This window comes from Aegilops tauschii, chromosome 2 (assembly GCF_002575655.3).
Source record: "Aegilops tauschii subsp. strangulata cultivar AL8/78 chromosome 2, Aet v6.0, whole genome shotgun sequence".
NCBI classification, from domain to species: domain Eukaryota; kingdom Viridiplantae; phylum Streptophyta; class Magnoliopsida; order Poales; family Poaceae; genus Aegilops; species Aegilops tauschii.
The window spans coordinates 430,898,434-430,923,828 of NC_053036.3; the positions used below are offsets into that span (position 1 = coordinate 430,898,434).

The 25,395-nt window shown below is 46.6% G+C and overlaps 1 protein-coding gene across 3 annotated transcripts; it reads right to left on the reverse strand.

The window, feature by feature from the left end:
- Positions 1-18,976: 18,976 nt before the first annotated feature.
- On the reverse strand, positions 18,977-22,826 carry LOC109771218 (beta-glucosidase 12). 3 transcript variants are annotated; one of them, XM_020329910.4, is made up of 12 exons: positions 22,332-22,826; positions 22,073-22,131; positions 21,818-21,893; positions 21,626-21,703; positions 21,398-21,485; positions 20,916-21,171; positions 20,735-20,850; positions 20,439-20,653; positions 19,856-19,887; positions 19,656-19,758; positions 19,469-19,580; positions 18,977-19,389 (listed from the first exon to the last, which is right to left on the reverse strand). In XM_020329910.4, exons 3-12 carry the CDS (start codon positions 21,876-21,878, stop codon positions 19,221-19,223), a joined length of 1,230 nt encoding a protein of 409 aa, XP_020185499.1. In that variant the 5' UTR covers positions 21,879-21,893; positions 22,073-22,131; positions 22,332-22,826; the 3' UTR covers positions 18,977-19,220. The 3 variants fall into 3 exon arrangements, with proteins under 3 accessions (XP_020185499.1, XP_045089053.1, XP_073364835.1); XM_045233118.2 differs by having other exon boundaries at positions 22,237-22,659; XM_073508734.1 differs by having other exon boundaries at positions 22,073-22,414.
- Between the last annotated feature and the right edge of the window lie 2,569 nt (positions 22,827-25,395).

The window sequence follows — 25,395 nt, forward strand, 5'->3', positions numbered from 1 at the left end:
GGTCAGATTACTACTCCTCCGCGTCTACATCAGTGCGGACGAAGGCTGCTATGATTGATGTTTAATCCAGCCGCAGAGATCCAAGGAACAAATAAAGGAAAAGCATTGAAATCAGTGGGATGATGTACGCGCTTCGTAAGCCGTCTCCAGCGCGCGCCACGCGTCCGATGGCCCACGCGCTGCTTATCTCTCTTCCCCCCTTATCTCTTCCTCCCGATGCGCTGAGCCATTCATTCTTTCTTCTGTTTCTTCCTTCACCACGCCCCCCCCCCCGCACACCAGCGCCGTCGGCCGTCGCCATAGACCAGCGCAGCCACCACCGCGCGTTGTTGCACCGCCGCTACCAGCTGTTGTCGCCTAGTGTCGCTGCACCGCTGCTGCAAATCGCTGTCGCCGCTCACCTCATGCCGCCGTAGGCTAGGCTGGGCGGAAGCTGCTGCCATGGCCGGCGGGACTGCGTGCAACAGGTGAAGTAGAGCGGGCTTGCCGGCATTGCGATGAAGCAGCGCAGGGGCCTCCGGAGCTGCAGTGAAGCATGGCGGCACCGACGGTGTGGTGCTGCATGCTAGCTGACGGGTTGCAGCAGCCGGTGAAGAAGAGCAGACTCGCCGGAGTTGTGATGAAGCGCCACCGGAGCTGCGATGAAGCACCGCCAGAGTTGCAACAAAGCTTGCCAGAGTTTCAATGAAGCACGGTGGTGCCGTTGAAGCTTCGTCGGCGCTGCAGGGAAGCGCCGCGGCGGGTCGCCGGAGCTGCGATGAAGCGCCTCTGAAGCTGCGATGAAGCGCCTCCCAAGCTGCGACGAACCTCGCCGGAGTTTCAATGAAGTGTGGTGGGGCCGTTGAAGCTTCGTCGGCGCTGCAGTGGAGTACCGCGGCGGGTCGCCGGAGGTGCAATGGAGCGTCACCGGGGCGCCGTTGGTGCGGCCATGACTGGGTCATGGTGTTGTCTGATCATGCGGCTGGGAGTGTTTGATCGGACGTCTCTGAGGCCGACTTAAATTTGTAACAAATCAATTGGCTGATTTGTAGTAGTCACCATAAATAAACAATTATTGCATGGCGGGGCTCCTGAGGATTAATGGAAAACTACTCTCGTTTGGGAATCAAGAAATACTATTAGGCTGGTTGTAATGGGGAGTATCATATACTAGTATCATGCATATGATACTAGTGTATGATACTACATCCGTAATGCATAGTATCATATGTTGATATCATAGAGGACTACATTTATTGTCATGCATGACACAAAGTAGCACATCATTTAATATGATACGGTGTCATGATATGATACTCAAGCATCTCTTTCTTCATTTAATTCTATGCCACTTCATCAAAATTTCTTAGTTGGCATGCATGATACTACCTATGATATTCCCATTACGAGCGGCCTTATAGTTCTACACCAGCAAGGTCCAGAATTCGTTTTTTAATCATTGCTTTGATCAAGCCAGCAACTAGTACTAGTACGTGAAGCTACTAGTAGTATTGGTTCAGTTTTTCAATTAACAAAGGGAAGACCACAACCCGATCTGTTCCTCTGTGGCCTCGCACGGCAAGTCACCGCCTCGCCGGTCAATCCCGTCTGCGAGCCGCCCTGAGGCAGGCTACTACGGTTTCACCTGTGCCGCTCCGTCACTCCCGCTGGCCGCGTCTCCTTCCAGCCGACCACAAGCCGCCTCGCTCTAACCCTGTCACGCTGCTCTGCCTCTATGGCCAGGGCCTGCTTGAGCCGCCTCCGTCTCGAACAGACTCTCTGCATTTCTGCATTATGGATGGAAGAAGTGTTATGCCCCGTGGCCACGGCGTCATATGTTACATCTTGTGGAGAAACTGCAATTAAGAGATAAAATCAGTATTGATGGATGAGGTCATCTGGCTAAAATACTTATCAAAACTTAGCAAGATGTGAAGGGTAAGAGCTGCGGCAGTATCTGGCAGAGTCCTCGAGGGGATTAATGCAAATATCCTTTGCATGCATACAAGGATCAACTGTATTGAAAAGTTATCTACGGATGCAACTTATGGATCATGGGTCATCCGAACAAATCAGGTGATATCCATCTAAGTTTGTTTTATTAGCACATATTGTTTTTGTCAAAAAATGATTTATCTTTGCCTTGGTCTGCAATATTGTTTATGCAGGACAATGGTTCACTGCAAGAGCGATGGTCGTGTCAGGGATGTATAGCTCGCGCCACCATTATCATGCGCTAGCATCTGACCGTGCCATGATGCTCGACGAATATATGTGCAAACCGCCGTTTTTATGGCCCAATTTATATCAACATGACGCGGTTGACTCGCCCGTCCGCGTGGCTTACCACACCTGCGATTGACTCGCCCGTCCGCCCTGGCTTACAAAGCCGCGGCCGGCTCATCTGTCTGCTCCCGGGGCCGACTCAGCCGTGATTGATTTCAGCTTCATCGTGGTGATCATCAACTCCGCGGTGGATATTTTCTGGCCTAACATATTAGGTGAAATCCATCTAGTGTTTTTATAGTACATAATTACTCTGGCTTGCAAAATTCTTTAAATGCAGGACAAATTGTCTACTGCAAAAAAGACCTTTATGGCACTGAGTTGCTGAATGACTCATACCGGGAATATATAAAAAATATTGCGAGGATCATCAACTCGCTTCAAGCTTCCGGTTTACATAAATTTCAGCGTTCCACTGTTCAACTATATGCCGGTTTATGCCCCGGTTAAATATGAAGAATCTCAAGCCAACTCTTCGAGTCGTCTTGAGACCCAGGGGCTAAAATGACATGACTCGGCAGAATTGGCCATTTTTAGTTAATTCAAGAACTCCAGGTCATTGGAGGAAAAAATAACCCGGCCCCGGAGGCTACTGTTCTATTGGTGAAAATTTAAAGGCCGTCAGAAAAACTTCCGACTTAAAATGAAGGATTCCAGTTTAAAATCCAGCTCAAGGGAAATCTGTTTCTCACAAAGCTTTGAAGCTCTCAATATCCAGTTTAAAATATTGTTCAAAAAGAATCCATCTCTCATAAGTTCGAGTTCTCAGAAAAAATTAAAGGTTGCCAAAGAGAACTTGCTGCCATGATGCGCGGTTCAAACATGGGTATCTTGCCTTATTGGCTTATCATATCATTGGTCACTTGGGGGCTTCCTGCTCACTAAGCATAGCTGTGATTACCCTCTTGATCCAGCTTACATGCCTTGTTACAATTACTTGGGGGCTTCCTGCTTATTGAGCATAGCTATGACTACCCTCTTGATCTGGCTTGCACGCCTTGTTACAAATAACATGGGGGCTTCCTGTTCACTGAGCATAGCTATGATTACCCTTTGTTTCGGCTTATACGCCTTGTTGCAAACGACTTGGGGGCCTTTTTGCTCAAGTTGAATGGTTGCCAAAGAGAACTTGCTATAATGTGCAGTTCAAACATAGGTAACCTGCCTTGATGACTTGTTAAAAATTACTTGGGGGCTTCCTGCTCATTGAGCATACCTATGACTACCCTATTGATCCGGCTTATACTCCTGGATTGAAAAATTACTTGGGAGCTTCTTGTTTAATGGAACTAAGCTTTATTTGTCCCTTGTAATAGGCTTGGACGCCAGGTGTATTCACCAAAAATCCAAGTTATCCTGCCTTTGTATGCTTGCCACTCCGACCAGGTAATCCTGGAATGACTCGCCGTACTCTTGACAATCAATCTTATAAAGACCCTGAACTTGTCAAAGTTAAAACGATGATTGGTCATGTGAGGCACGGCTTACAGGTTTGAATTAAGGATTAGCTCTATGGCTGTGCAGCCCTTGAATAGCACTTGATATTGAGGTTTGGCAGCCTATGAAGGCCTTGATTTTTCTAATTTGTTATTGTTTTGGACACCTTTTGAGGTTCATCTTTTGTACCATATTGATATATGGTTTTAAATTGATTCAGGCCACGTCGCCTTGATCCTTATGATTCATATTTGAGTCTATCCGGAGTTTTTCTAACCCGGCCTGACTTTGGACGTTAAAGTCGCCAGTGTATGATGATTATGCACTTGGAGTTCTGCACTCTAGGTTTTGGGATGTTACCCTTTGCTGCGTCTAGCATTGTAAGCCGGCAGTATGAATAAATTGAATAGAGCACCGTGCTCTAAATCTTTGGGTTGTTACCCTTACTGCATATGGCGCTATAAGCCGGCAGTATGAACCAATTTCATAGGCCAAGTAGCCTTGATTAGATGACTCTTCATTGAGCATCTTTGGGTTTGATAACCCGCCCTGATAAGCAGACTTTAAGTCGCCAGGATATTTTGCCTTAAGCAATCAAAATGATGGTATTTCATGACTCCGGGTTGATACTTGCCCCGGATTATAATTATTACGGCATCACCATGGTATTAATCTACAGGTATGTCTTTCAATGATGGTATGAATATTTTGGGCTTGGTAAACCGCCCTAGCTACGGACTGTAAGTCGCAAAAATACTTTGGATTGCGCAATTGAGATTATGCGCTTATGAATACTTGGGATGTCACACTCACTGGATATGGCACTGTAAACCAGCAAATTGAGCCAATTCTTCAGGTATGTTCTAAATTGTTGGATGAATGCGAGGTTTGATAACCCGCCTTGGTTTTTGACGTTAAGTCGCCAGCATATATTGGATTGCGCCATTGAAATCATGCACTTATAAATCATTGGATTGTTACCTTCACTGCATATGACGATGTAAGCCGACAGTATAAGTCAATTCTACAGGTATGTTTTCCGGATTATATAAATATGCGAGGTTTGATAACCCGCCCTGGATTTTGACTTTAAGTTGCCAGTATGTTTAGGCTTGAATGGCCTTGCCTAGTCTTTTCAGTAATTACATAAGACTATATTGGGTTGTTACCCGCACTGGCTTTTGACGATAATTTGCCATGGCATATGTTGTTTAAACTTTGTGCAGAACATGCAGAGCTATGGCTTACATAAATGATTAAATTCAAGCCCATCATCAAAAATGATGTTTCAAATTGATGTTATCAGTTCTTGATTGTTAAAGGCTATAAGCCGCTGGGTTACAAAAACCTCGGATTACAATGGATGTGTATTAAGTCGCCATCAGCCTAGAGCCGCCGGGTATTTAAACTCCGGATTTACTTGTCAACTGATAAGGTATTCAAATCTTTAATAGCCAAAATTGGCTGGACTTTCATGATGATGTTGAATGATTGAGGTTTTCATATCGGATTATATTATTCAAATCTTGAATAGCCAACATGGCTGGATTTTTATTATGGTTATCAATAACCAGTATTATGATTGAGGTTTTCAAAGTCGCTTCAGCGCAATGGCTATTATTTCTTTATCAATGGATATGATTTATTCTGCAATGGAAGGAATAGTCCCGAGTCGCTGCAGGCTTACGACCCGGCACTTGGGGGCTACATTATTCAGATTGAGATTACATCAAATACGCAAGTCCCATGTCACTGCCAGCATGCACCATGCACTTGGGGGATTAGCAATGTCATTCTTAACTCGCCTTATTGAAGACCCGACCCATCACACAGTGATGAGCCGGCCCTTGGGGGCTACTAATTGCTCTTGTCAAAAATTCAAAGTACACAAGCCTTAATCCATTATACTGAAGGGTCCACTGCTCAGTTGGTAAAACACAATGCTCTTAACCTTGTGGTCATGGCCCCACGATGGAGGCTACATCATATGATGTTATTTTCAATGAAGTATATATAAAGTCCCAGCTCTGTATTATCTTAATGAGCCGGCCCTTGGGGGCTACACGTTGCTGTTCAAGTCTACATGATCATATCTACAAAGTCCCTGCACATTATTGTATAATGACCCGGCCCTTGGGGGCTACACTGGTTGAAACTTTTATGAGCATAAGGCAATTACAAGTCCCAGGTTGCTGCAAGCATGACAACCCGGCACTTGGGGGCTACATATGTGGAATGTTCAGTTTATGACTAGCGACTGAGATGAACAACCCGGATTCCTTCAAGGTTGCGACATTTTATTGAAGCAAGTCTTAAGCTGTTACTGCGCTCCCTTCTTAAGACTTGGGGGCTACAAGTGATATGCATATAAGGGAGGTACATTTTCAAGCTGGATGTTAGTAACAATTATGACCCGGTGCCATCAATATTTACAAACCGACAATTTTAGCAATGATAAACCGGCAAGTTCTACATCTTCAAGCCGGCTGAAAATCAGATGAGTATTTCAAGACCAATATTTTTGTTAAGCATTGAGAGGTGAATCAAATGAATTATTCTTCACAATATTTTTCTGTGAGAAACCAATGTCAGCAAATTGATTATGAAGCTGGCCTATTGACCCGGATTTTCTGGAAGAAGGAAATGACAAGGACTTAAGGATGATCAGGTGCCGGCTTACAAGAATTTTTAACCCGGAGCACAACCTGTCAAATTTGTTCTTGTGCTTATTTTGCAGCATAAGTTTACCATGGATAAATCCAAGCTAAACTGGGGGCTAATGTCAGGGATATACCCCACGGTGTAACCCGCCGGATGTATGACCCGACTGGAGCTTGGCGACTCACTGGCGACCCGCTCGGACCTAGCAGTTTACGGGCAACCCGCGTGAACATTGCGACTCACTGGTAACCTGGCGGGCGGGTCAGACGGACGACAAGGCCCAAGGCCCAGTAGGCCGGTTCATGTGATGGTGGGCCGGCTTAAGAGGAAAGGTGTGAGGAATATTTCCCTTACAAGGAATCAAGACCCGGACTTGTATCCGGCTTGTATTAGAAGATAGACTAGTCCTAATCCTACTGGGACTGAACATGTAACCCGCCCCTCCAACTTATATAAGGAGGGGCAGGGCACCCCAAGAAGGGGCGAAGTAATCTCTAAGGCTAGATACAACAAAAGGGGAGCCGGCTTATACATCAACTCCCTCATTAGCATAATGAGACCAAGCCACAAACAACATGTAGGGCTATTACCGGATGATGTTTCTTGGGGCCCGAAGTTGTCTAAACCCTTGTCTTGTGTGTTAACCTGCCTCGCGTCTCTCGATTCTGATCAACCCCGTTCAGGCTACTACCTAGTTGCGTTGGCCTCACGACAAGTCCTGACACTAGGACACATGCCGTGACAAATCAACGACAGTGGGTAAAGTGCGCTACCTCTGCAGAGTGTATTTAATCTATCGATAGCCGCGTCCTCGGTTACGGACATAGCTCGTGAGTAAGTCACACCATGGATCAACATTAATAAGTAATCTTGAACACTAAAAGTTTATTGTTGGCACTGATTATGTGATGATTTGTGAGATCATGAGTATGATCGTGGTGGGAACCAAAGTGTTGGTTTCATTTGTGATTCAGGTGTGATCACCGTTCGGTTACGAACCCGTCTGGTAAGAGAGTCCGAGTGACTCGGTGCACAAGTTGATTTCACCGCATCTGTAGTATGATTTGCATTGCATTAACCTGATTAAATTTCATGATATTGTTTGCCATTATGCTTATGTTTGTTGTGAGCTTGCAAGTACATTCAATGTACTGACCTGGCGTGTCATGCCAGATTTCAGCCAAGTCTTATCGGATCGGAGAGTTTCCCACGTCTAGATTGTGTCCACATTGGTGTCCCTGTGCTATGGAGTTCCACTTCGTCGTCCTTCCGCTGCCGCGTAGTTATCGTGATCGAGGCCCATTCATGTTCATTAAATAATGTACATACTGTTCAGCCGCACCGTGTGTGCTGCTTGGCCTCGCTACTTGATGTAATATCAGACCTATGTTTCCGCTAGCATCAATAAAGCGGTTGTTTTCTGTACCAAGTTTTTGTGTGTTGCCAGAAGACTAGATCTCTGGGCTGGCAATGCAAGGTAAACTGGTTGCTCTGAGCCGGGTGCCACATGTTGGAGAGGGGGGGCTGCGCCAGGGGAAGGGTACGGCTGCCCTCCCACCCCCCCTCTATTTATAGGGTGAAGGGGAGAGGGGGCCGGCCCCCCTAGATGCATCTAGAGGGGGGGCGGCCAGGAGGGGGAGTCTTGCCCCCCAAGCAGGTGGGAGGCGCCCCCTCCCCTAGGGTTTCCAACCCTAGGCGCCTTGGGCCCTTGGGGGCGCACCAGCCCACTAAGGAGCTTGTCCCCACCCGTATTCAGCCCATTAAGTCCTCCGGAGCGGGTGGCCCCACTCGGTGGACCCCCGGAGACCTTTCGGTGGTCCCGGTATAATACCGATAACCCCCAAAACTATTCCGGTGACTGAAACTGGACTTCCCATATATAAATCCTCACCTCCGGACCATTCTGGAACTCCTTGTGACGTCTGGGATCTCATCCGAAACTCTGAACAACCTTCGGTAACCACATACAATTTCCCATTACAACTCTAGCATCACTGAACCTTAAGTGTGTAGACCCTACAGGTTCAGGAACCATGCAGACACGACTGAGACATCTCTCTGGCCAATAACCAATAGCAGGATCTGGATACCCATATTGGCTCCCACATGTTCCACGATGATCTCATCGGATGAACCACGATGTCGGGGATTCAATCAATCCCGTATGCAATTCCCTTTGTCCATCGGTATGTTACTTGCCTGAGATTCAATCGTCGATATCCCCATACCTCGTTCATTCTCGTTACCAGCAAGTCTCTTTACTCGTTCCGTAACACATGATCCCGTGGCTAACTCCTTAGTCACATTGAGCTCATTATGATGATGCATTATCGAGTGGGCCCAGAGATACCTCTCCGTCATACGGAGTGACAAATCTCATTCTCGATTTGTGCCAACCCAATAGACACTTTCGTAGATACCTGTAGTGCACCTTTATAGTCACCCAGTTACGTTCTGACGTTTGATACACCCAAGGCATTCCTGCGGTATCCGGGAGTTGCACAATCTCATGGTCTGAGGAAATGATACTTGACATTAGAAAAGCTCTAGCAAGCGAACTACACGATCTTGTGCTATGCTTAGGATTGGGTCTTGTCCATCACATCATTCTCCTAATGACGTGATCCCATTATCAACGACATCCAATGTCCATGGTCAGGAAACCATAACCATCTATAGATCAACGAGCTAGTCAACTAGAGGCTCACTAGGGACATGTTGTGGTCTATGTATTCACACATGTATTACGGTTTCCAGTTAATAAAATTATAGCATGAACAATAGACAATTATCATGAACAAGGAAATATAATAATAACCATTTTATTATTGCCTCTAGGGCATATTTCCAACAGCGTTATCGAGTGGGCCCAGAGATACCTCTTCATCATACGGAGTGACAAATCCCAGTCTCAATTCGTGCCAACCCAACAGACACTTTCGGAGATACCTGTAGTGCACCTTTATAGCCACCCAGTTATGTTGTGACGTTTGATACACGCAAAGCATTCCTACGGTATCCGGGAGTTGCACAACCTCATGGTCTAAGGAAATGATACTTGACATTAGAAAAGCTCTAGCAAACGAACTACGCGATCTTGTGCTATGGTTAGGATTGGGTCTTATCGATCACATCATTCTCCTAATGATGTGATCTCGTTATCAACGACATCCAATGTCCATGGTCAGGAAACCACAACCATCTATTGATCAACGAGGTAGTCAACTAGAGGCTCACTAGGGACATGTTGTAGTCTATGTATTCACACATGTATTATGGTTTTCGGTTAATAAAATTATAGCATGAACAGTAGACAATTATCATGAACAAGGCAATATAATAATAACCATTTTATTATTGCCTCTAGGGCATATTTCCAACATGTCACACTCTGGTCGATTTGGTAAGCTCGTCAGAAGGCAATCCATGAAGGTATATTACAGAGCCCACATGCTATCCATTCATTTGTGCTGAGTTTTATTGTGGAGCTGGAGGCGTTGAGAAGGCCGGATACAGTCAGCTCTGCACCGAGTAGGGTAGGTGCAAACTCACGACAACCTTGGAAGGCGCCGCCGGTTGGGGTTGTCAAGATTCATGTCGATGGGGGCTTCTCCAGGACAGGTGAAAGAGGTGCTGCGGCAGCTGTGTGCAGAGATAGAGTGGAATTTTTCTGGGCTCCTCGGCACTTGTTGTCTCCGGAATCACTGATCCGGCTATCCTTGAAGCTATGGCATGCTGGGAGGGACTTTCACTTGCACTTGATCTCGAGGCAGACAAAGTGGTGATTGCATGCGATTCTAAGGCAGTGGTCTCGGACATCAGGATGGGAACCGAAGGGAGGCACTTGGTTATTGTGAAGGAGATTGTAACATGGGCAAGAGAGTTTGCTACATGTGATATCACTTTTGAAGGACGAGCATCGAATTGGGAAGCCCATAGTCTTGCTAAATTTTCTAGTTCTTTAGTTTTCTGGTCGCCATGTGTGGCTGGGGATTCCCCAGGATCCCCTCATTATTCCTGTAAACCTTGCAACTATCTAATAAAGTGTTGGTTTACCACTAAAAAAATACTGCTCTACATGCGCACGTGAAACAAAGAAGAAGGAACGGCGAAAAAAATATTAACAAAAAGTGGTACCAATCTGGGTCAGGCGATTACCAAGGCGAGTAGGGTTTTGTCGGGCCGCCGCCGGCCGCCGTCTGGGCGGTGGCACGTTGGCCGGCGATCTTTGTCCCAGACGGCGCCCGTGTGGTGCCGTGGCTAGTTTTCTCTATCTATTGTGAGCGTTTACCTATGTGGTTCCAGGCTGCAGCAGATTCATGTTTTATATGTTCCATCGCTAGTTCGGAGGAACATGGCTGGGATGATCTAACTCTAAGTTGGATTACTTTGTACAATCCATCACGGAGTGGATTCCCTTGTTGGATTGTTCTAGTTTGTGGAGGTTTGTTTGCTGAGGAAAGAAGCAATGAAGGTTTTGGCGTGGAACTGCAACGGCCTTGGAAACGCCGCAGCAGTACGTGCGTTGGTGGATGTCCAGCGCAGTTGGGCTCCTGATGTGATGTTCTTATCAGAAACTCATTTAGATAGCTCTCCGGCAGAGTGTTTGAGGAAAGAATTGAAGATGGACCAAAAGCTTGTGTGCCCTAGTGATGGGAGAAAAGGTGGAATGTTGATGTTCTGGAAGAAGGAGATCAATATATAAAGGCTAGAGCTTGATCCTATGTATATAGATGTTCAGGTCAATGATGGGGCCAATCAAGCTTGGAGATTAACCGGGATGTATGGTGAATTCCGATGGGAAGATAAATATAAGATGTAGGATCGTATCCGCCAGCTTCACAGTGCCTATGATCTCCCATGGTTACTTATCGGAGACCTCAATGGAATTCAATCACTTCACGAAAAGGAAGGAGGTAACCCTCGTCCTCAACAATATATGATGGCTTTCCAGTCACCTATTGAGGACTGCGAGTTACGCGACCTTGGTTTTGTTGGAGACCGATTCACATGGCAAAGGGGAAGAATTCGGGAAAGGCTAGACAGGGGTTTGATTAATGATGCATGGTGAGTGTTATTCTCTGAAGCGGCTTTGGAGAATCTAAAATATAATCATAGGGATCACCGACCCTTACTTGTGAATACAGAGTACTACTCGTTACCAAACCAAGCTGGTCTGGGACAGCCAAGGAGGTTTGAAGCAAGGTGGCTAGTTTAATGAAACAGTGCTTGATGCGAATAAAGTTGGGTGTGATCCGACAACAAATAACATTTATACAAAGCTGAACCGTATGCATGATCAGTTCCATGATTGGGATCAATGAGTCCTAAAGAAACCAAAGATAAGATTAAAAAAGGCCCAAAAGGATTTCGAGAGAATTATGGCCGGTCCTATGGACGATTCATATGAGGAAAGAAAGAAAGAAAGAGCTGACAGAACTTATTGAATACCTCCTAGAGCTGGAGGAGATCCACATGATGCAGAGTTCAAGGGTAACATGGCTGAAAAATGGTGACCGTAATACAAGGTTTTTCCAGGCATATGCATCGGCTTGAAGGAAAATAAACTATATTAAGAAGTTAAAAGATAGTGATGATGTGTGGATGGAAGGTACAGATTCACTTAATCCACATATCAGGAATTATTTTGTGAACTTGTTCACGTCTGAGGTGCAGCAAACCGACCCTTCTCTCCTGGAAAAAGTGGAATCAAAAGTCACTACGCAAATGAATGATATGTTACTGGCCCCTTTTACACCTGATGATGTTCGGAAAGCTGTGTTTACCATAGGAGACTTAAAGGCTCCTCGCCCTGATAGTCTTCATGCTATTTTCTTTAAGAAGTACTGGCATATCCTCGGTGACGATATTACCTATGAGTTCTTGCTTGCTATTAACTCCAGGCAAATTCCAGCTGAATGGAACGATACAACAATTGTGATGATCCCTAAGATTGATACCCCGGAGCTGGTAACTCAATTTAGACCGATTTGTTTGTGTAATGTTCTATATAAAATCATCTCCAAAATGTTGGTTGCACGTTTGAAGAATATTCTCCCTGAGGTAATCTCCCCCACGCAGAGTGCTTTTGTTCCTGGAAGGCTAATGTCAGACAACATACTCATTGCTTATGAGTGTGTGATAAGATCAAGAATAAACGAGCAGGAAGAACTGGTTTGTGTGCAATCAAACTTGATATGCACAAGGCATATGATCGAGTTGAATGGGTGTTTTAAGGAATATGATGCTTAAGTTGGGTTTCCACAAACATTTTGTTGATATGATGATGGCTTGTGTTAGTTCAGTGAGATACAAAGTTAGGTATAATTCTCAGGAGACAGATTCTTTCATTCCCACTAGAGGCATTAGGAAAGGAGACCCCCTCTCTCCCTACCTGTTCCTCCTTTGTGCAGAAGGACTCTCTAGTTTATTGCAGTTTGAAGAAGAAGCTGGTGGCATTGCGGGAATTAAAGTGTGCAGGAATGCACCATCAGTATCACACCTTTTATTTGCTGATGATTCTTTGATTCTCATGAACGCAGATGTGTTAAATGCAGCTTCCTTACAACAAGTTCTAGATACCTACTGTCACAATTCAGGACAATTGGTGAGTTTGGCAAAATCTAGTATTTTCTTTAGCCCTAATACTAATGTTGTATCCAGAGCCGAGATTTGCCAACAATTGCATATTGATACTGAAGCACTATCTGATAAGTACCTTGGGCTACCTGCAATGGTGTGTGCTGATAGGAGTGATTGCTTTAGGTACTTTATTGAAAGAATCAAGCAGAGAATCCAAGGCTGGATGGAGAAACACTTATCTGTTGGAGGTAAAGAAATTATGTTGAAAGCTGTTGCTCAAGCTATCCCTGTTTTTGCCATGTCTGTATTTTGCTTGCCAAAAGGAATATGCAAGGAGATCACGGATGTTATCACCCAATTTTGGTGGGGTGACGATGAAAAGCATAAAAAGATGCACTGGTATTCTTGGTGGAAACTTTGCTACCCTAAGAGTAAACGAGGCATGGGTTTCAGAGATCTCTACTCAATTAATCTTGCTATGTTGGCCAAGCAATGTTGGAGACTTATCACAAATCCCGATTCTCTATGTGCAAAGGTATTGAAAGCAAAGTATTATCCAAATGGGAGTTTGATTCAGGCAAGCTTAAAAAATGGAGCTTCATTTACATGGCAGAGTATCATGAAAGGACTTGAGTTGTTCAAAAGAGGATATATTTGGAGGATTGGCTCAGGGGAGGAAATAAATATCTGGAGTGACCCTTGGGTTCCCTCCAGTCTAGACAGAAAGGTCATTACTCCCCGTGGACAAGCCTTGTTAACTAGGGTCAGCGAGCTTATTGATCCAAATTCCGGTGCCTGGGATGAAACACTTATAAGGATGATCTTCAGTCTAGTTGATGCTCGTAGAATCTTGCAAATTCCATTAAGTCACAATGCTTTCGAGGATTTTATTGCTTGGCATCCAGATAGGAGAGGATTATTCTCAGTTCGATCGGCTTATCATGTGCAATGGATGCATCCTTTCAGGTCCCGTGCAAATAACTTCTCCCGTCCAGGAGGTTCTGCGATTCCGGCGGTCTGGCCAACACTATGGAAGCTCACTATTCCACGCAAAACTTCGATCTTTTGTTGGCGGCTACTTCATGGAATCCTACCCCTAAAAGGCATACTTGCCAACCAGCACATTGGTGCAGTTGGGACCTGTCCAATTTTCCATCAGAACTCTGAAGATATTCGTCACCTTTTCTTTCAATGTATACATGCTCAAGGTCTCTAGAGGCGATTAGGCTTGAGTGAATTCATTTTTTCGGCGAGCGAGGTCGACCGCTCAGGTTCGGTGATCATGGAACATATCTTGTTGTTTCGCGACTCGCCGCTTCCCATTATGCCAAGTCTGGATATCAAGCATATAGTAGTTATTGGCTGCTGGTTCCTTTGGTGGACTCACCGTCAAATAACTCACAATGAGCCATTCCCACCGATTGATAGGTGACATTTGTCAGTTTTGGCCATTACCAATAATTATCATAATGCTTTCATAAAAACTCAGCTATTGTAGATCACAGATGGGTCAGGCCGGAACCAAAGTTCACTAAACTGAATGTTGATGCAGCATATTTCGCAGATGTAGGTGGGGGTGCAACAGCAGCGATCTTAAGAGATGAGAAAGGTACTTTCCTAGCCGCTCGGTGCAATTATATTCCTTATGCGGCGGATGTCGTTACCACCGAGGCTATGGCAATGAAAGACGGATTAAGTTTGGCAAGCAATTTGGGGTTCCAGAGGGTGGTGGCAGAATCTGATTCCCAAGAACTAATCAACTTTTGTACTGGGCAAACAAGATGATGGGATGCAGCGGCGGCTATCTTTGCAGAGTGTGTTGATATTGGTTTAACCATGGGGGATGTCAAATTTAAGCATTGTTATCGTTCGGCTAATCAAGCGGCGCATGTGCTAGCTAATTACAGTTTTTGTAATCAATTTTCTAGTGTTTGGACTAATGAGCCACCAGATTGCCTGGTTAGTAAGCTCATAGACGACGTATCTCTGATGTGTGATTAATTAAGCTAGCCATGATGGTCTTCCCTAAAAAAGAAGGAACAACGAATAAAAACGGTGCTTCAAAAGCGGGCTGTAGCCAGGGCCCAAAGTGGAACGTGGGTGAGTGGACAAAAAACATAATTGGTTTGCTACCATCATTTGGCATTGCCAATATTTGGCAAGCCAACATTGGCAAAATCAAAAGTTGCCAATATTTGGCAACTTCTTGTAAGATTAGCAACAAAAATTGGCAAGCAACCAATCTCTAGCCAATATTTGGCATGCCAACTTTTGGCATCAAACCAATTATGCTTAAAATCTATTGGCTGCTGCAAGCGGCACATAGTCGCCCCCCCTTGAGCAAGAGCTCCCGTATTATTTCGCAACCTAAAAAAACAGTGTTATTTCCCTCTGTTGTGAAGATAGACTAAAGTGGCATATGCTAGTCTCTTCATCCTATAATATAAGACAGTTTTTGTAAACTGCTCCTTATATCATCGGCGCATTAACAACACAATGTGAAATAGTACTTTCAGTTCCCAATGATGTCATGAAACCGAAATAGACGATACATCTTCCTTAAACCACATAATATTGGTGTTTTGCCATCCCTGTGTAGAAGCATTACTACTATATACAAAGATGTTTGGTAACTAAGAGCAACTTAGCAGACCCCGCATCCCACCAGCCTGCAAAACGTGTTTGCAGTTCGTGCAAAACTGCTTTTGCGGGCTGGCACAGATGCAGACCCCCCAAACGGATCCGTAAAAAAAGTATATTCGCGGCCAGCCTCCAGTCCGGCCGCTGCTGCCCCTTCCTCCAGCCGGCCGCGCGCAACCCCGTCGGCCGCGCCCCGTCGCCCGCAGGTCATGCCCCGTCGCACGTCGGCCGCGTCCCGTCGCCCGTCGGCCGTGCCCCGCCCCTGCTGGCCGCGCCCCATCACCGCGCCGGCCGCGCCCAGCCTCGCCGGCCACGCCCCGTCGCCTCCGTCGTCCGCGCACAGCTTGCCGGCCACGCCCCGTCGCCTCCGTCGTCCGCGCCTTGCTCTATTGCCAGCCGAGTCGTGCCCCTTTGCCTGCCGCATCGGGAGGATTCCGGCGGCCAGGCTGAGGTCATGGGAGGCCACGACGAAGTCGAGCTCGTCCAATTCGAACCGGCAGCGATCGATTGCGGCGTCTAGCGGCCTTTTCCGATGTGCGGTGATGAATTCCGGAGAGTTTAGGGCGGATTCCGGCAAACTCCGCAGCGGCGTGTTTGCTCCGACGAGGTTTGACCGGTATACGGGGCCCCCTATATTCGGCCTTCCAACCTCCAAAGATAAGGGTTTCGGGTGTGCATTTGCGTTGGCCTTTAAAAATTTTACGGGTTGGACTACTTTTACGGTTTCTGTTCTGGACACTTTTTTCGCCCAAAACTGTAAAACGCAATTCTTTTGCGGGTTTGACCACTTATGCGGGGTCTGCTAGAGATGCTCTAACTATGGCATGAAGCCGGCATGATCAATGAACAAAAGCAGTGCAAGGATCCTAATAAAACACGGGAATAAGCAGAGCTAATTGCAGTTTAAATTTGATATAGATTCAGTGTGTTTGCCGCCGGCTTCTATAGTTACGCTAGCCCCTAAGTGAGCGAGATACGATATCCATGCTTTATTACTGTATAAGTATCCCAACCTGGCAACCTGCAACTTGTAACAAAGTCATTGTTGACCGAGAAGGAAGACTTGGTGTGGCTGCTACAATTACTTGAAATGCATTTGGATAATATCATTTTTGATTGGGTATTCATGCAGGGTTTTTTTAGGGGAATATATCATGCAAGTGTGCGAGATTGTTTTTGTCCCTTTTTAATTTTCCTTTTCCTACATCTGCTGCAGCCTGCAAGACCACGACAATCGGGAAATGCTGCATCATGCAGGCCCATATCGGTACCGCATCACTCCGGAGAAATGAGCATCATCATAAAACCATGGCAGGTCAGTTGGGCCTTCCTTCCGGAATGTTTGCTCCGAAAGGGCTTCAATGACAGGTGGGTGATCAGGGTGATGCAAATGGTATCCTTGGACCGGACCACGATGAACATTAATGGTGAGGTAGGCCCATTCTTCCCCACATTCTGTGGGGTCCGTCAGGGTGATCCCTTCTCGCTTTTCCTGTTCAACATGGTTGTCGATGCCCTAGCGGCCATCCTTGATAAAGCCAAGGCAGCTGGTCATATTAAGGGCATAGTCCCGCATCTTGCTGGGGAAACGGGATCTCCCTCCTTCAGTATGCGGATGACACCATTATTATGGTGGAAGGCTCGGCGAGTGATATCACGACCCTGAAGTTCCTCCTGTTATGCTTCTGGCAGATGTCTGGCCTTAGGATCAACTTCGACAAGAGTGCGGTGATGGTCTTGGGCTACTCCCAAGACGAGCGACAGAGCATAGCGGATCGGCTTAATTGCCAGCTCGGGTGCTTCGCCACGACATACCTGGGGATACCCATTAGTGACTCCAGGCTCACGGTGGCCGAGCTACGCCCCACGGTGGGGAAGCTTCAGCACCGCATTGAGCCCTGGCAGGGTCGGTGGCTATCGAAAGCAGCCCGGACGGTGCTCATTAACTCGTCCCTCTCCAGCCTACTCTTATTCATCATGAGCTTCTACAGCCTTCCGGAGATTCTTCATCACGAGATTGCCACTGTTCAGGGGCGTTTCTTCTGGGCTGGCGAGGGCGATAAGCAGAAATACCACATGGTTCGATGGTCTGAGATCTGCAAACCTCGCGACCAGGGCGGGCTCGGGATCATGTCCTCCAAACGCATGAACATAGCCCTCCTGACCCGGTGGCTCTGGCGGATCACCAACGGTGAGGGTGGCCTGTGGCTGCGCCTCATTCAGCAGAAATACCTCCGTAGCCAGCCTATCGCCTTCTGCCAGCGGTCTGGGGGCTCCCAGTTCTAGCAATCCATCATCCAGCTCCTCCCAGTCTTGCGGATTGGGACCTCGATCGCGGTTGGGTCTGGCACCACCGCGCTGTTCTGGTTCGATAGATGGACTGGAGACATGACCCTCGCGGCTCGCTTCCCTGACCTGTGCTCCATCGCGGTTGCCCCGCAGATTTCTGTCGCGATAGTCCTTATCGACTTAGGGTAACTCGCGTTCCGAAGACCTTTTGGCCCGGATGAGAACGCGGACTGGCAGGAACTGCTTGACTGCATTGCATTGCACGAGCCTGATCTCGCGATTGGAGATGAACGCTCCAGATGGCGTCTAGAGCCTTCTGGGCAATTCTCCACTAGATCCCTATACCAGGCAATGGCCCCTTCGCTTGGCCATGAGGCGCTCATCGCCATCTGGGAGATCTGCCTCCCTCTGAAAATTAGGATCTTCTTGTGGCAATGGATTCGAGGTCGCCTCCCGTCCGACGTGGAGGTCCTGAAACGCAATGGTCCCGGTGATGGACGTTGCCCGCTTTGCGGGCCTGAAGATTCACATGCGTGTCCGCGCAGTTCCTCTGGAGTTGTTTCCGCGAAATAGTGGATGGAAGCTAGGACCACAACAACTTCCCCGCTCTCTTCTCTAAACTCCAGGCGATCCCACCCTCGATTCGCCACATTAGGTGCCTGGGCATTGGGGTGCTTGCCTAGACGCTGTGGACCGTTAGGAATAAGCTTGTGATTCAGCGTATTCCCCTTCGTCGTGCTACTGACACTTTGTTCAAATGGTCTGGTTACTTGCAGCTTTGGCAGCCGCTTAGCCGTCCCAGGGAGAGAGACGCCATCACCTCCACCATCACCCAGCTTCGTGCGATGGCTCTCCGGATGGCTCCACCGCTTCCCCACCACCACCGGAGCCGGATTAGATCGTCGTCACCTCGTCGCCACCGCCGCCGTCTTTGATGTGTTGTCTTGTCATGCTCCTTGTTGGGCTTGTTGTGCTGTGCCCACAGCTGAACTTGGGTCTGTGTGTTTATTTGTGTGTGTGTGTGTGTTGGACCGTGCTTGCGGTGGCGCTGTGTGTGTGGATTGTTCGGGTGATACCTTGGTACCTTGTGCTTGATGATTGCTTTATTTATAAAGCGGGGTGAAAGCCTTTTTTTTATAAAAAACAACAACATAAAAACAGCTGATACAGAACGTTTCTCTCTCAAAAAAAACTGATAGTGAAGGAACCATTGGGGTACAGTTTACAGAACAAAACACAGATAAACCTACGCAATCATCTACATTCTTCTTGCTGGTTGCTACTCCCTCTGATCCATATTATTTGTCGCTGCTTTAGCTTCAGGAGTACTTAGTAATTTTACGAGCTCATCTCTTGAGGAACCTCTTGAACCAGCCAGCAGAGCGCTTGGGGTACCGCTTCCGCCCATCATCATAGTCCACGAAGTGTAACCCGAAGCGCACCGTGTACCCAGTTGCCCACTCGAAGTTGTCCAGCAGCGACCATGCGAAGTACCCCTTCACGTTTGCCCCGTCCCTGACAAACGCAAGCAATTAATCCACTGTCAGATAAGTATAAGATTTGAAGGTTGTTGACAGAGTTGGAGTTGTCCGACCTGATCGCACTCAACAAGGCAACAAGGTGCATGTGGTGGTACTCTATCCTCGCATCGTCCTTCAGTGCTTCCGCGAGTGGTAGGCTCGTGTTGGTGGTGGTTTCACCGAGGCCTAGATCGCAGAGGCAAATAGTTCTGTAAGTTTAAGTTTCAGTATGTTTATTTCTATGAGAGGGAATATGCTCACCATTTTCGGTGATGTAGATGGTAGGATTGCCATACTTCTCCTTGACATAAAGCAACAGATCACGTAACCCTTGAGGGTAGACGTAGAGCCAAGGTAAACCAGTCTATATGCATGATATTTACGGAACCGAATGAGCATACATGAAAAATGTGGAAACAATTATGGAAGATTTGTTTCTATGTATGGAAGAGGCAAATTACCTCAGGACCTATGGGGGCACCATTTCGAAAACCTAACATAATTCGAAAAGTTAGTACATATAGTAGAGATGGTAAGCTGCAAATATTTGTACTTTGAAATCGCAAAAAAAATACACTTAATATTTGATCCTAAAGGAAAATGACTGATCCAAGACTCAGGAGAATATCATACGGAAACCAATATTCAATGAAAACTTCGTGAAACCATATTTTATAGTTTCGAAAAAAATCTGAAAGTAATACGGGATGTTACGAGGGTGATGTTTTATCGCCACACCAAATTTCAAGTTGAAACACATTACGGGATGTGAGCTATGAAAAAGACAAAATCAGCGTTGAATAGTGCTGATCACTATTCAACGCTGATTTTGTCTTTTTCATAGTCACTATTCAACGCTTATTTTGTCTTTTTCATAGCTCACATCTCGTAATGTGTTTCAACTTGAAATTTGGTGTGGCAATAAAACATCATCCTCTTAACCTCCCGTATTTTTTTCAGATTTTTTTCAAACTTCAAAACATCTCTTCCTCATGGTTTTCACCGAATGTTGGTTTCCGTATGATATTTTACCCCAAGACTCACCGGTAAGATTAGCTCGGGCATCTGTATTGTAGCTCTTGAGGCCATTTGATGGTGGAAGGTTATCAGCATAGTTTGCAGTGTAGTAGTTGATACCAATGAAGTCGAATGCACCCTTGACCAATTTAGATTGTTGTTTGGTGAACCGCGGCAAGCGATCTCTGACCATTCTTCTCATGCTCAGTGGGTAGTCTCCTCTGGTTAGGGGGTCCATAAACCTGCAGGGCACTCCTGGCCAGTAAGATCATTTCCATCTAGACCATGACAATCAGAAAACGTGTGAATCACAGAGAACTTACCATCCAAACATGAAGTCTATAGCACGCTTTGCTGCATCACTGTCAGAGTCTGAATGGGAGAAGGGAACAAACCAGGCTGAGACTAAAGTTATCCCAATCTTCCCCTTTTGAACGACCTGCATTTGAATCAGTCATCAGATCGTTCATGCACAAATAATACTGAAGGGCTTTCGTTAATCACCTTATATTTCTTTCTGTATAATTTGACGGCCGCCGCATGGGCGAGTAGCTGATGGTGGGATACTGTGTAAGGCTCACTTGCTGAATCTCCAGCGCTGCATTTCCCCATCTCCCAGGGCGAGCACCTACCTGGCGCAAGCACGCCCATTGCATAGCCCGCAACGCTCACGGCCCAGGGCTCATTGAATGTGATCCAGTGCTTCACTCGGTCCCCGAACTCCCTGAAGCAGACTTCAGCGTAATCCTTATAGTCGTTTCTGCACCAGTGGCGGTACAATTAAATTATCTTTGCATACTATTGTGCGGTTGTACAAACAACATTAGAGAGAGGAAAAAAAAGAGAATAAACAGTATCGCTAGTTCGATGGCTCTGTTTTAATATGGCTAGTTCGACGGCTCTGTTGTAATATCATGGGTACAGGAAATAGCATTGATTTCAAGTTAGCTTTTACATTGATTTCACGATGCTTTTTTAGCACTTACATGATATTAGGGTTAAGAAACCCTCCGTATTTATCTTCTAATGCCTGAGGTGAATCCCAGTGAAAAAGGGTCACAAATGGTTGCACCCCTGCAAAAGTATAACCATTTCTGATCTTAAGAATCATCCGGTGAAATAGAGAACAAATAGTATGATGTTGTCTACAGCATTCAGGTTGACACCATTGGGTAATAAATCTTAAATAAATAATCAAGGCTAGATACATCTACCTCTGGATAATAGCTCATTAATCAAGTTGTTGTAGTACTCGACGCCTTCTCTGTTCACTCCACCTCTCAGAGTCCCATCTGACATGCATTCATAAGGTCGATGTGAACATTTTCGAAACTTATATTTGAATGATATGCAGGATAAAAGAAGGGACAGAACATATGAGGACTGAAACATATATTTGGTCGTACCTGGAAGAATCCTTGTCCATGATATGGAGAACCTGTATGCATCCATTCCCATATCTTTCATGAGGCGCACATCTTCCTGCGGTATTTGCGAAGCTGATATCAATACTACGGAACTGTTTTTTCCTTTCTGAATTGGAATTAAAATTCATAACCTTTTCACAAGTGCTATCTTGATCTACATATTTGAGCATATAATTTATGAAATGCTGAAAATCCAGGATAGCTAAACTAAAATATCAGTAACTATGTCCTTACCTTGTAAAGATGGTATGAATCCACTGCAACATCCCCGTTGCTTCCGTCGACAATTTTGGCTGCAAAAATCATTCTGAATTTTATTGAAAAAGTCTCTTCTGCTCATTGATATTCTTGTTGTTGAAAGGTATATCGTGATTTAACTTCAGATTTGCATGCACTACCTCACCAATAATCACCCCCATTGACCCGATGGACAGAAATGCGTTTGCCGCAAAAAAAAGATCGATAAAAATGCTTAGTTGCCTTTGAAACTTACAATTATTGACATAAAAAGTGTGCTTATATATTCAGACTCGTTAGGCGACTTGGTTGGCGAACCCTAGCCGCCACTCTCCGAGCTCCTTCCTTCGTCTTGCTCCCTCACTGCCGCCGGTCAAAGCCCACTCGGTAGATGGTGACGGCGGGGTCTTCCTCCTCGTGCCCGGCCGCCTTGGGTAGGCCGATGCGGCCATGGCAGCGGTCCGAGTTGGTGGCGACGCAGTGAACTCGTCGTCGAAAGCGTGAGTGGTAGGGGTACCGGGGGGGGGGGGGGGGGGGGGGGGGGGGGTGGCGGCGCTGCCGTGGAAGGTGCTCCGAGCCGCCTCGAGGCTTCGGCTCGAGCCCGTTGTGGCCGCATGTACACCAACGGATCTGGCACCGCGGGTGGTCCTCGCGTTTGTTGGTCGCTTGACCTGGCGGGACCTACTTCCCTGACGGCTGGATTTTGCCCGAGCTCCGCGGCGGCCGGCGTGGGTTGTTCGATCTGGCCGGCGGTCAGTTCTCTGTCTGGATTCCATCATTAGGCCTGTTTTGTTTACTTCTTTTCTTGAGGGGTTTTTGTTTGGAAGAAAGTATATTTCTCCCCCCTGAAATCTCTCCTGATGGACCAAATCCCCCCTGAACTCCGAAACCGGATAAATAACCCCCTGAACTTTGCAAAACCAGATAAATGTCACCCCAGAGTGGTTTTAAAAAGAATTGAAGGTGGTTTTCGTACTAAGGATGCTGACTAGGCTGTTAATGATGTTGACTCGGCAGCGGCAAGGAACGGTTTTGGTGAAATTTCTTCATTTTCAGCAACGTCTTTTTGTCTCCATTCGCCGGCCGCCGGCGTCAAATTCGTCACCACTGCAGCTTCCCCGGCCGCCCCGACTTCGCCTACGAGCTCCGGGTGAACGCGCGCACCTTTGCCCTGCTTCCTTGTCTGATCCCGTCACATGTAGCGTCGCCTCGCTCGAGCTCGAACTCGGCCGCCATGGCCATGGCCGAGATCGGCCGTCCATGCGCGCGCCGAGCCTGCAAGCGCCCTCGGCCACGGCCCCGCAACCTCTCTCACACGCTGGTCCTTCCATGGCCGGCCGCGCCTGGCAGCAAACACAGGTCTGGGCCTCTTCCTTTTGCAACCGTCCGTCACGCAGAAGCTCGTTGTTCTCGCCCCGCCTCCCCATCGCCTTTTCCATAGGATTTGGAAGAGCAGCCTCGACGCAGCAGCACGCGGGCGGACGTGCGAGAGCACCTCCGAGAGTCTCTCATCCCGGCGGCCATTACTGCTCCTTTTAGCTCCCTACCCTTATTGAAGCACACAAACACTGAGATGCACATGCGCGCGGGGGAAACAAACCGTAGCTCACTGATTAGGAATGCAAGGAGGTGGCAACGCTGCTGGTCTGCTCATTGCATTGAAGGAGATGGTTCCGTCCATCGCACGACCACGCCCAGGCACTTGACCCGCACATGCGAGGCAGCACGCCCACCCCGGAAGGTAGCGCTCGCCGGAGCACGGCCGGCGCGGCGCCGGGGTCGGCCACAGGAGGGCATGCGCGTGAGCGAGACTGCGGGGCTGCGGCAGAGGGCGGTTAGGGGTGGGCGCGCGGGGCGGCTGGGCTGGCGCGTGCACGGCCGAGGTCGGCCATGGCCATGGTCGCTGAGCTCATGCTCGAGTTTAAGGGGATATTGATCCATTAGGGAAGATTTGAGGAGGAAAACTATACTTTCTTCTTTTGTTTGGGTGTTCGACCAAGGAGACCTGGACCCAAACCTGGGCATATTGCCGGCCTGGCCGGCACGACCTGGCTAGGCCTGTACCGTGCCGGCCCGAGGGCCTGACTTTGAGGAAAAAAATCCAAAAAAATGAAAAAGTTCATGAGTTTTGAAAAACATTCACAAAATTTGAAGAAAATTTTATGAACTCGAAAAAGGTTCACACAAAATTGAAACAAACGTGAATTTTAGCAGAGTTTAATTTTTTTCTGCATTTGAGAAATGCTCACAGAAAAGTTCTTGATTTTGAGAAATCAATTGAAAAAATCTATGAATTTAGAAGTTCTCAAAATTTTAAAAAGATTCATGAATTTGAAAATAGTTTGTGATTTTAAAAATTGTAATATTTTTTATTAAAAAATGTAAAAATAAAAAATAAATAGGAAAGAAAAAAAGAACAAAAAACCTGGTGAAAAAGACCCACCGAATACCCAACTTGGTAAATCGGTGGGAACCTTCCTTTCTAGAAGGTTCACAAAATCGGAGGGGGGAATGGGCCCGCAACCCACTTTAGACTAGTGAACCAGGGTATGTGCGTGTGTAATTTTACACTTTATTTGGCGCTTAAGGATTCGGGAAATGGCACGGCCCAACACTACATGGTTGTGGGCCAGCCCATGGTAAAAAATGCTAAAATATACCCCCCCCCCTTCCAAATGGCAAAACAACCTTAAAAGGCCAAAACAACCCAAAAAGGTAAGAAAGCACGTCCCTAAAAGGCCCCGCAATTAAAAGGTTCATGTCATGCCTAACCTTAAGGCTTAACCTTGAGGACCGGCCTTGTTCTGTGGCAGGCCGAAGGCCGGCCCAACCTATTTTATTGCGTGCCCAGGGGCCTACCTGCGCGGCATGGCCCATATGTGCAGGTTTGCCTGGACGCCACCAATTACTCTTATAAGACAAAAGTGAGAAAAAATGTGGCAAATGGTCACAATTTCGCTTCAACAAGGAGTGTAGGGGCGATGGACCTAGATGATAAGGGCCACATCTTGGAACGTGGTCATTGCTCTAATGATGGTCGATGGTCATGACATTATGGGTGGCTTGGTGTGCGTCATTAATTTAGCGCATACCCCCTCTGTCTAAATGATATATTCAGATTGCGTCCCAAACTAGAATATGCAGCTGTCTTTGTTTCCAGCACACGATTTTGATCATTATTTTTGTGTAAATGTGTGAGCAAAAGATTATAGAATTATAATATTTAAAAAAATTATACTAAATCTAATGACACTATTTTTACTTTACTATTCTAAATAATTTTATATATTAGGAGTCAATTTTAGAGTCCTTTTTTAAAA

Bases quoted from the DNA above. Each gene is read 5' to 3' on its own strand.
- LOC109771218 (XM_073508734.1), bottom strand. From the start codon at position 22,144: ATGATTTTTGCAGCCAAAATTGTCGACGGAAGCAACGGGGATGTTGCA. The intron at 21,486-21,625 runs GTAGATGTATCT...ATACTTTTGCAG, and splicing joins TAATGAGCTATTATCCAGAG to GGGTGCAACCATTTGTGACC. The intron at 19,390-19,468 runs GTCGGACAACTC...TGCGTTTGTCAG, and splicing joins GCCTTGTTGAGTGCGATCAG to GGACGGGGCAAACGTGAAGG.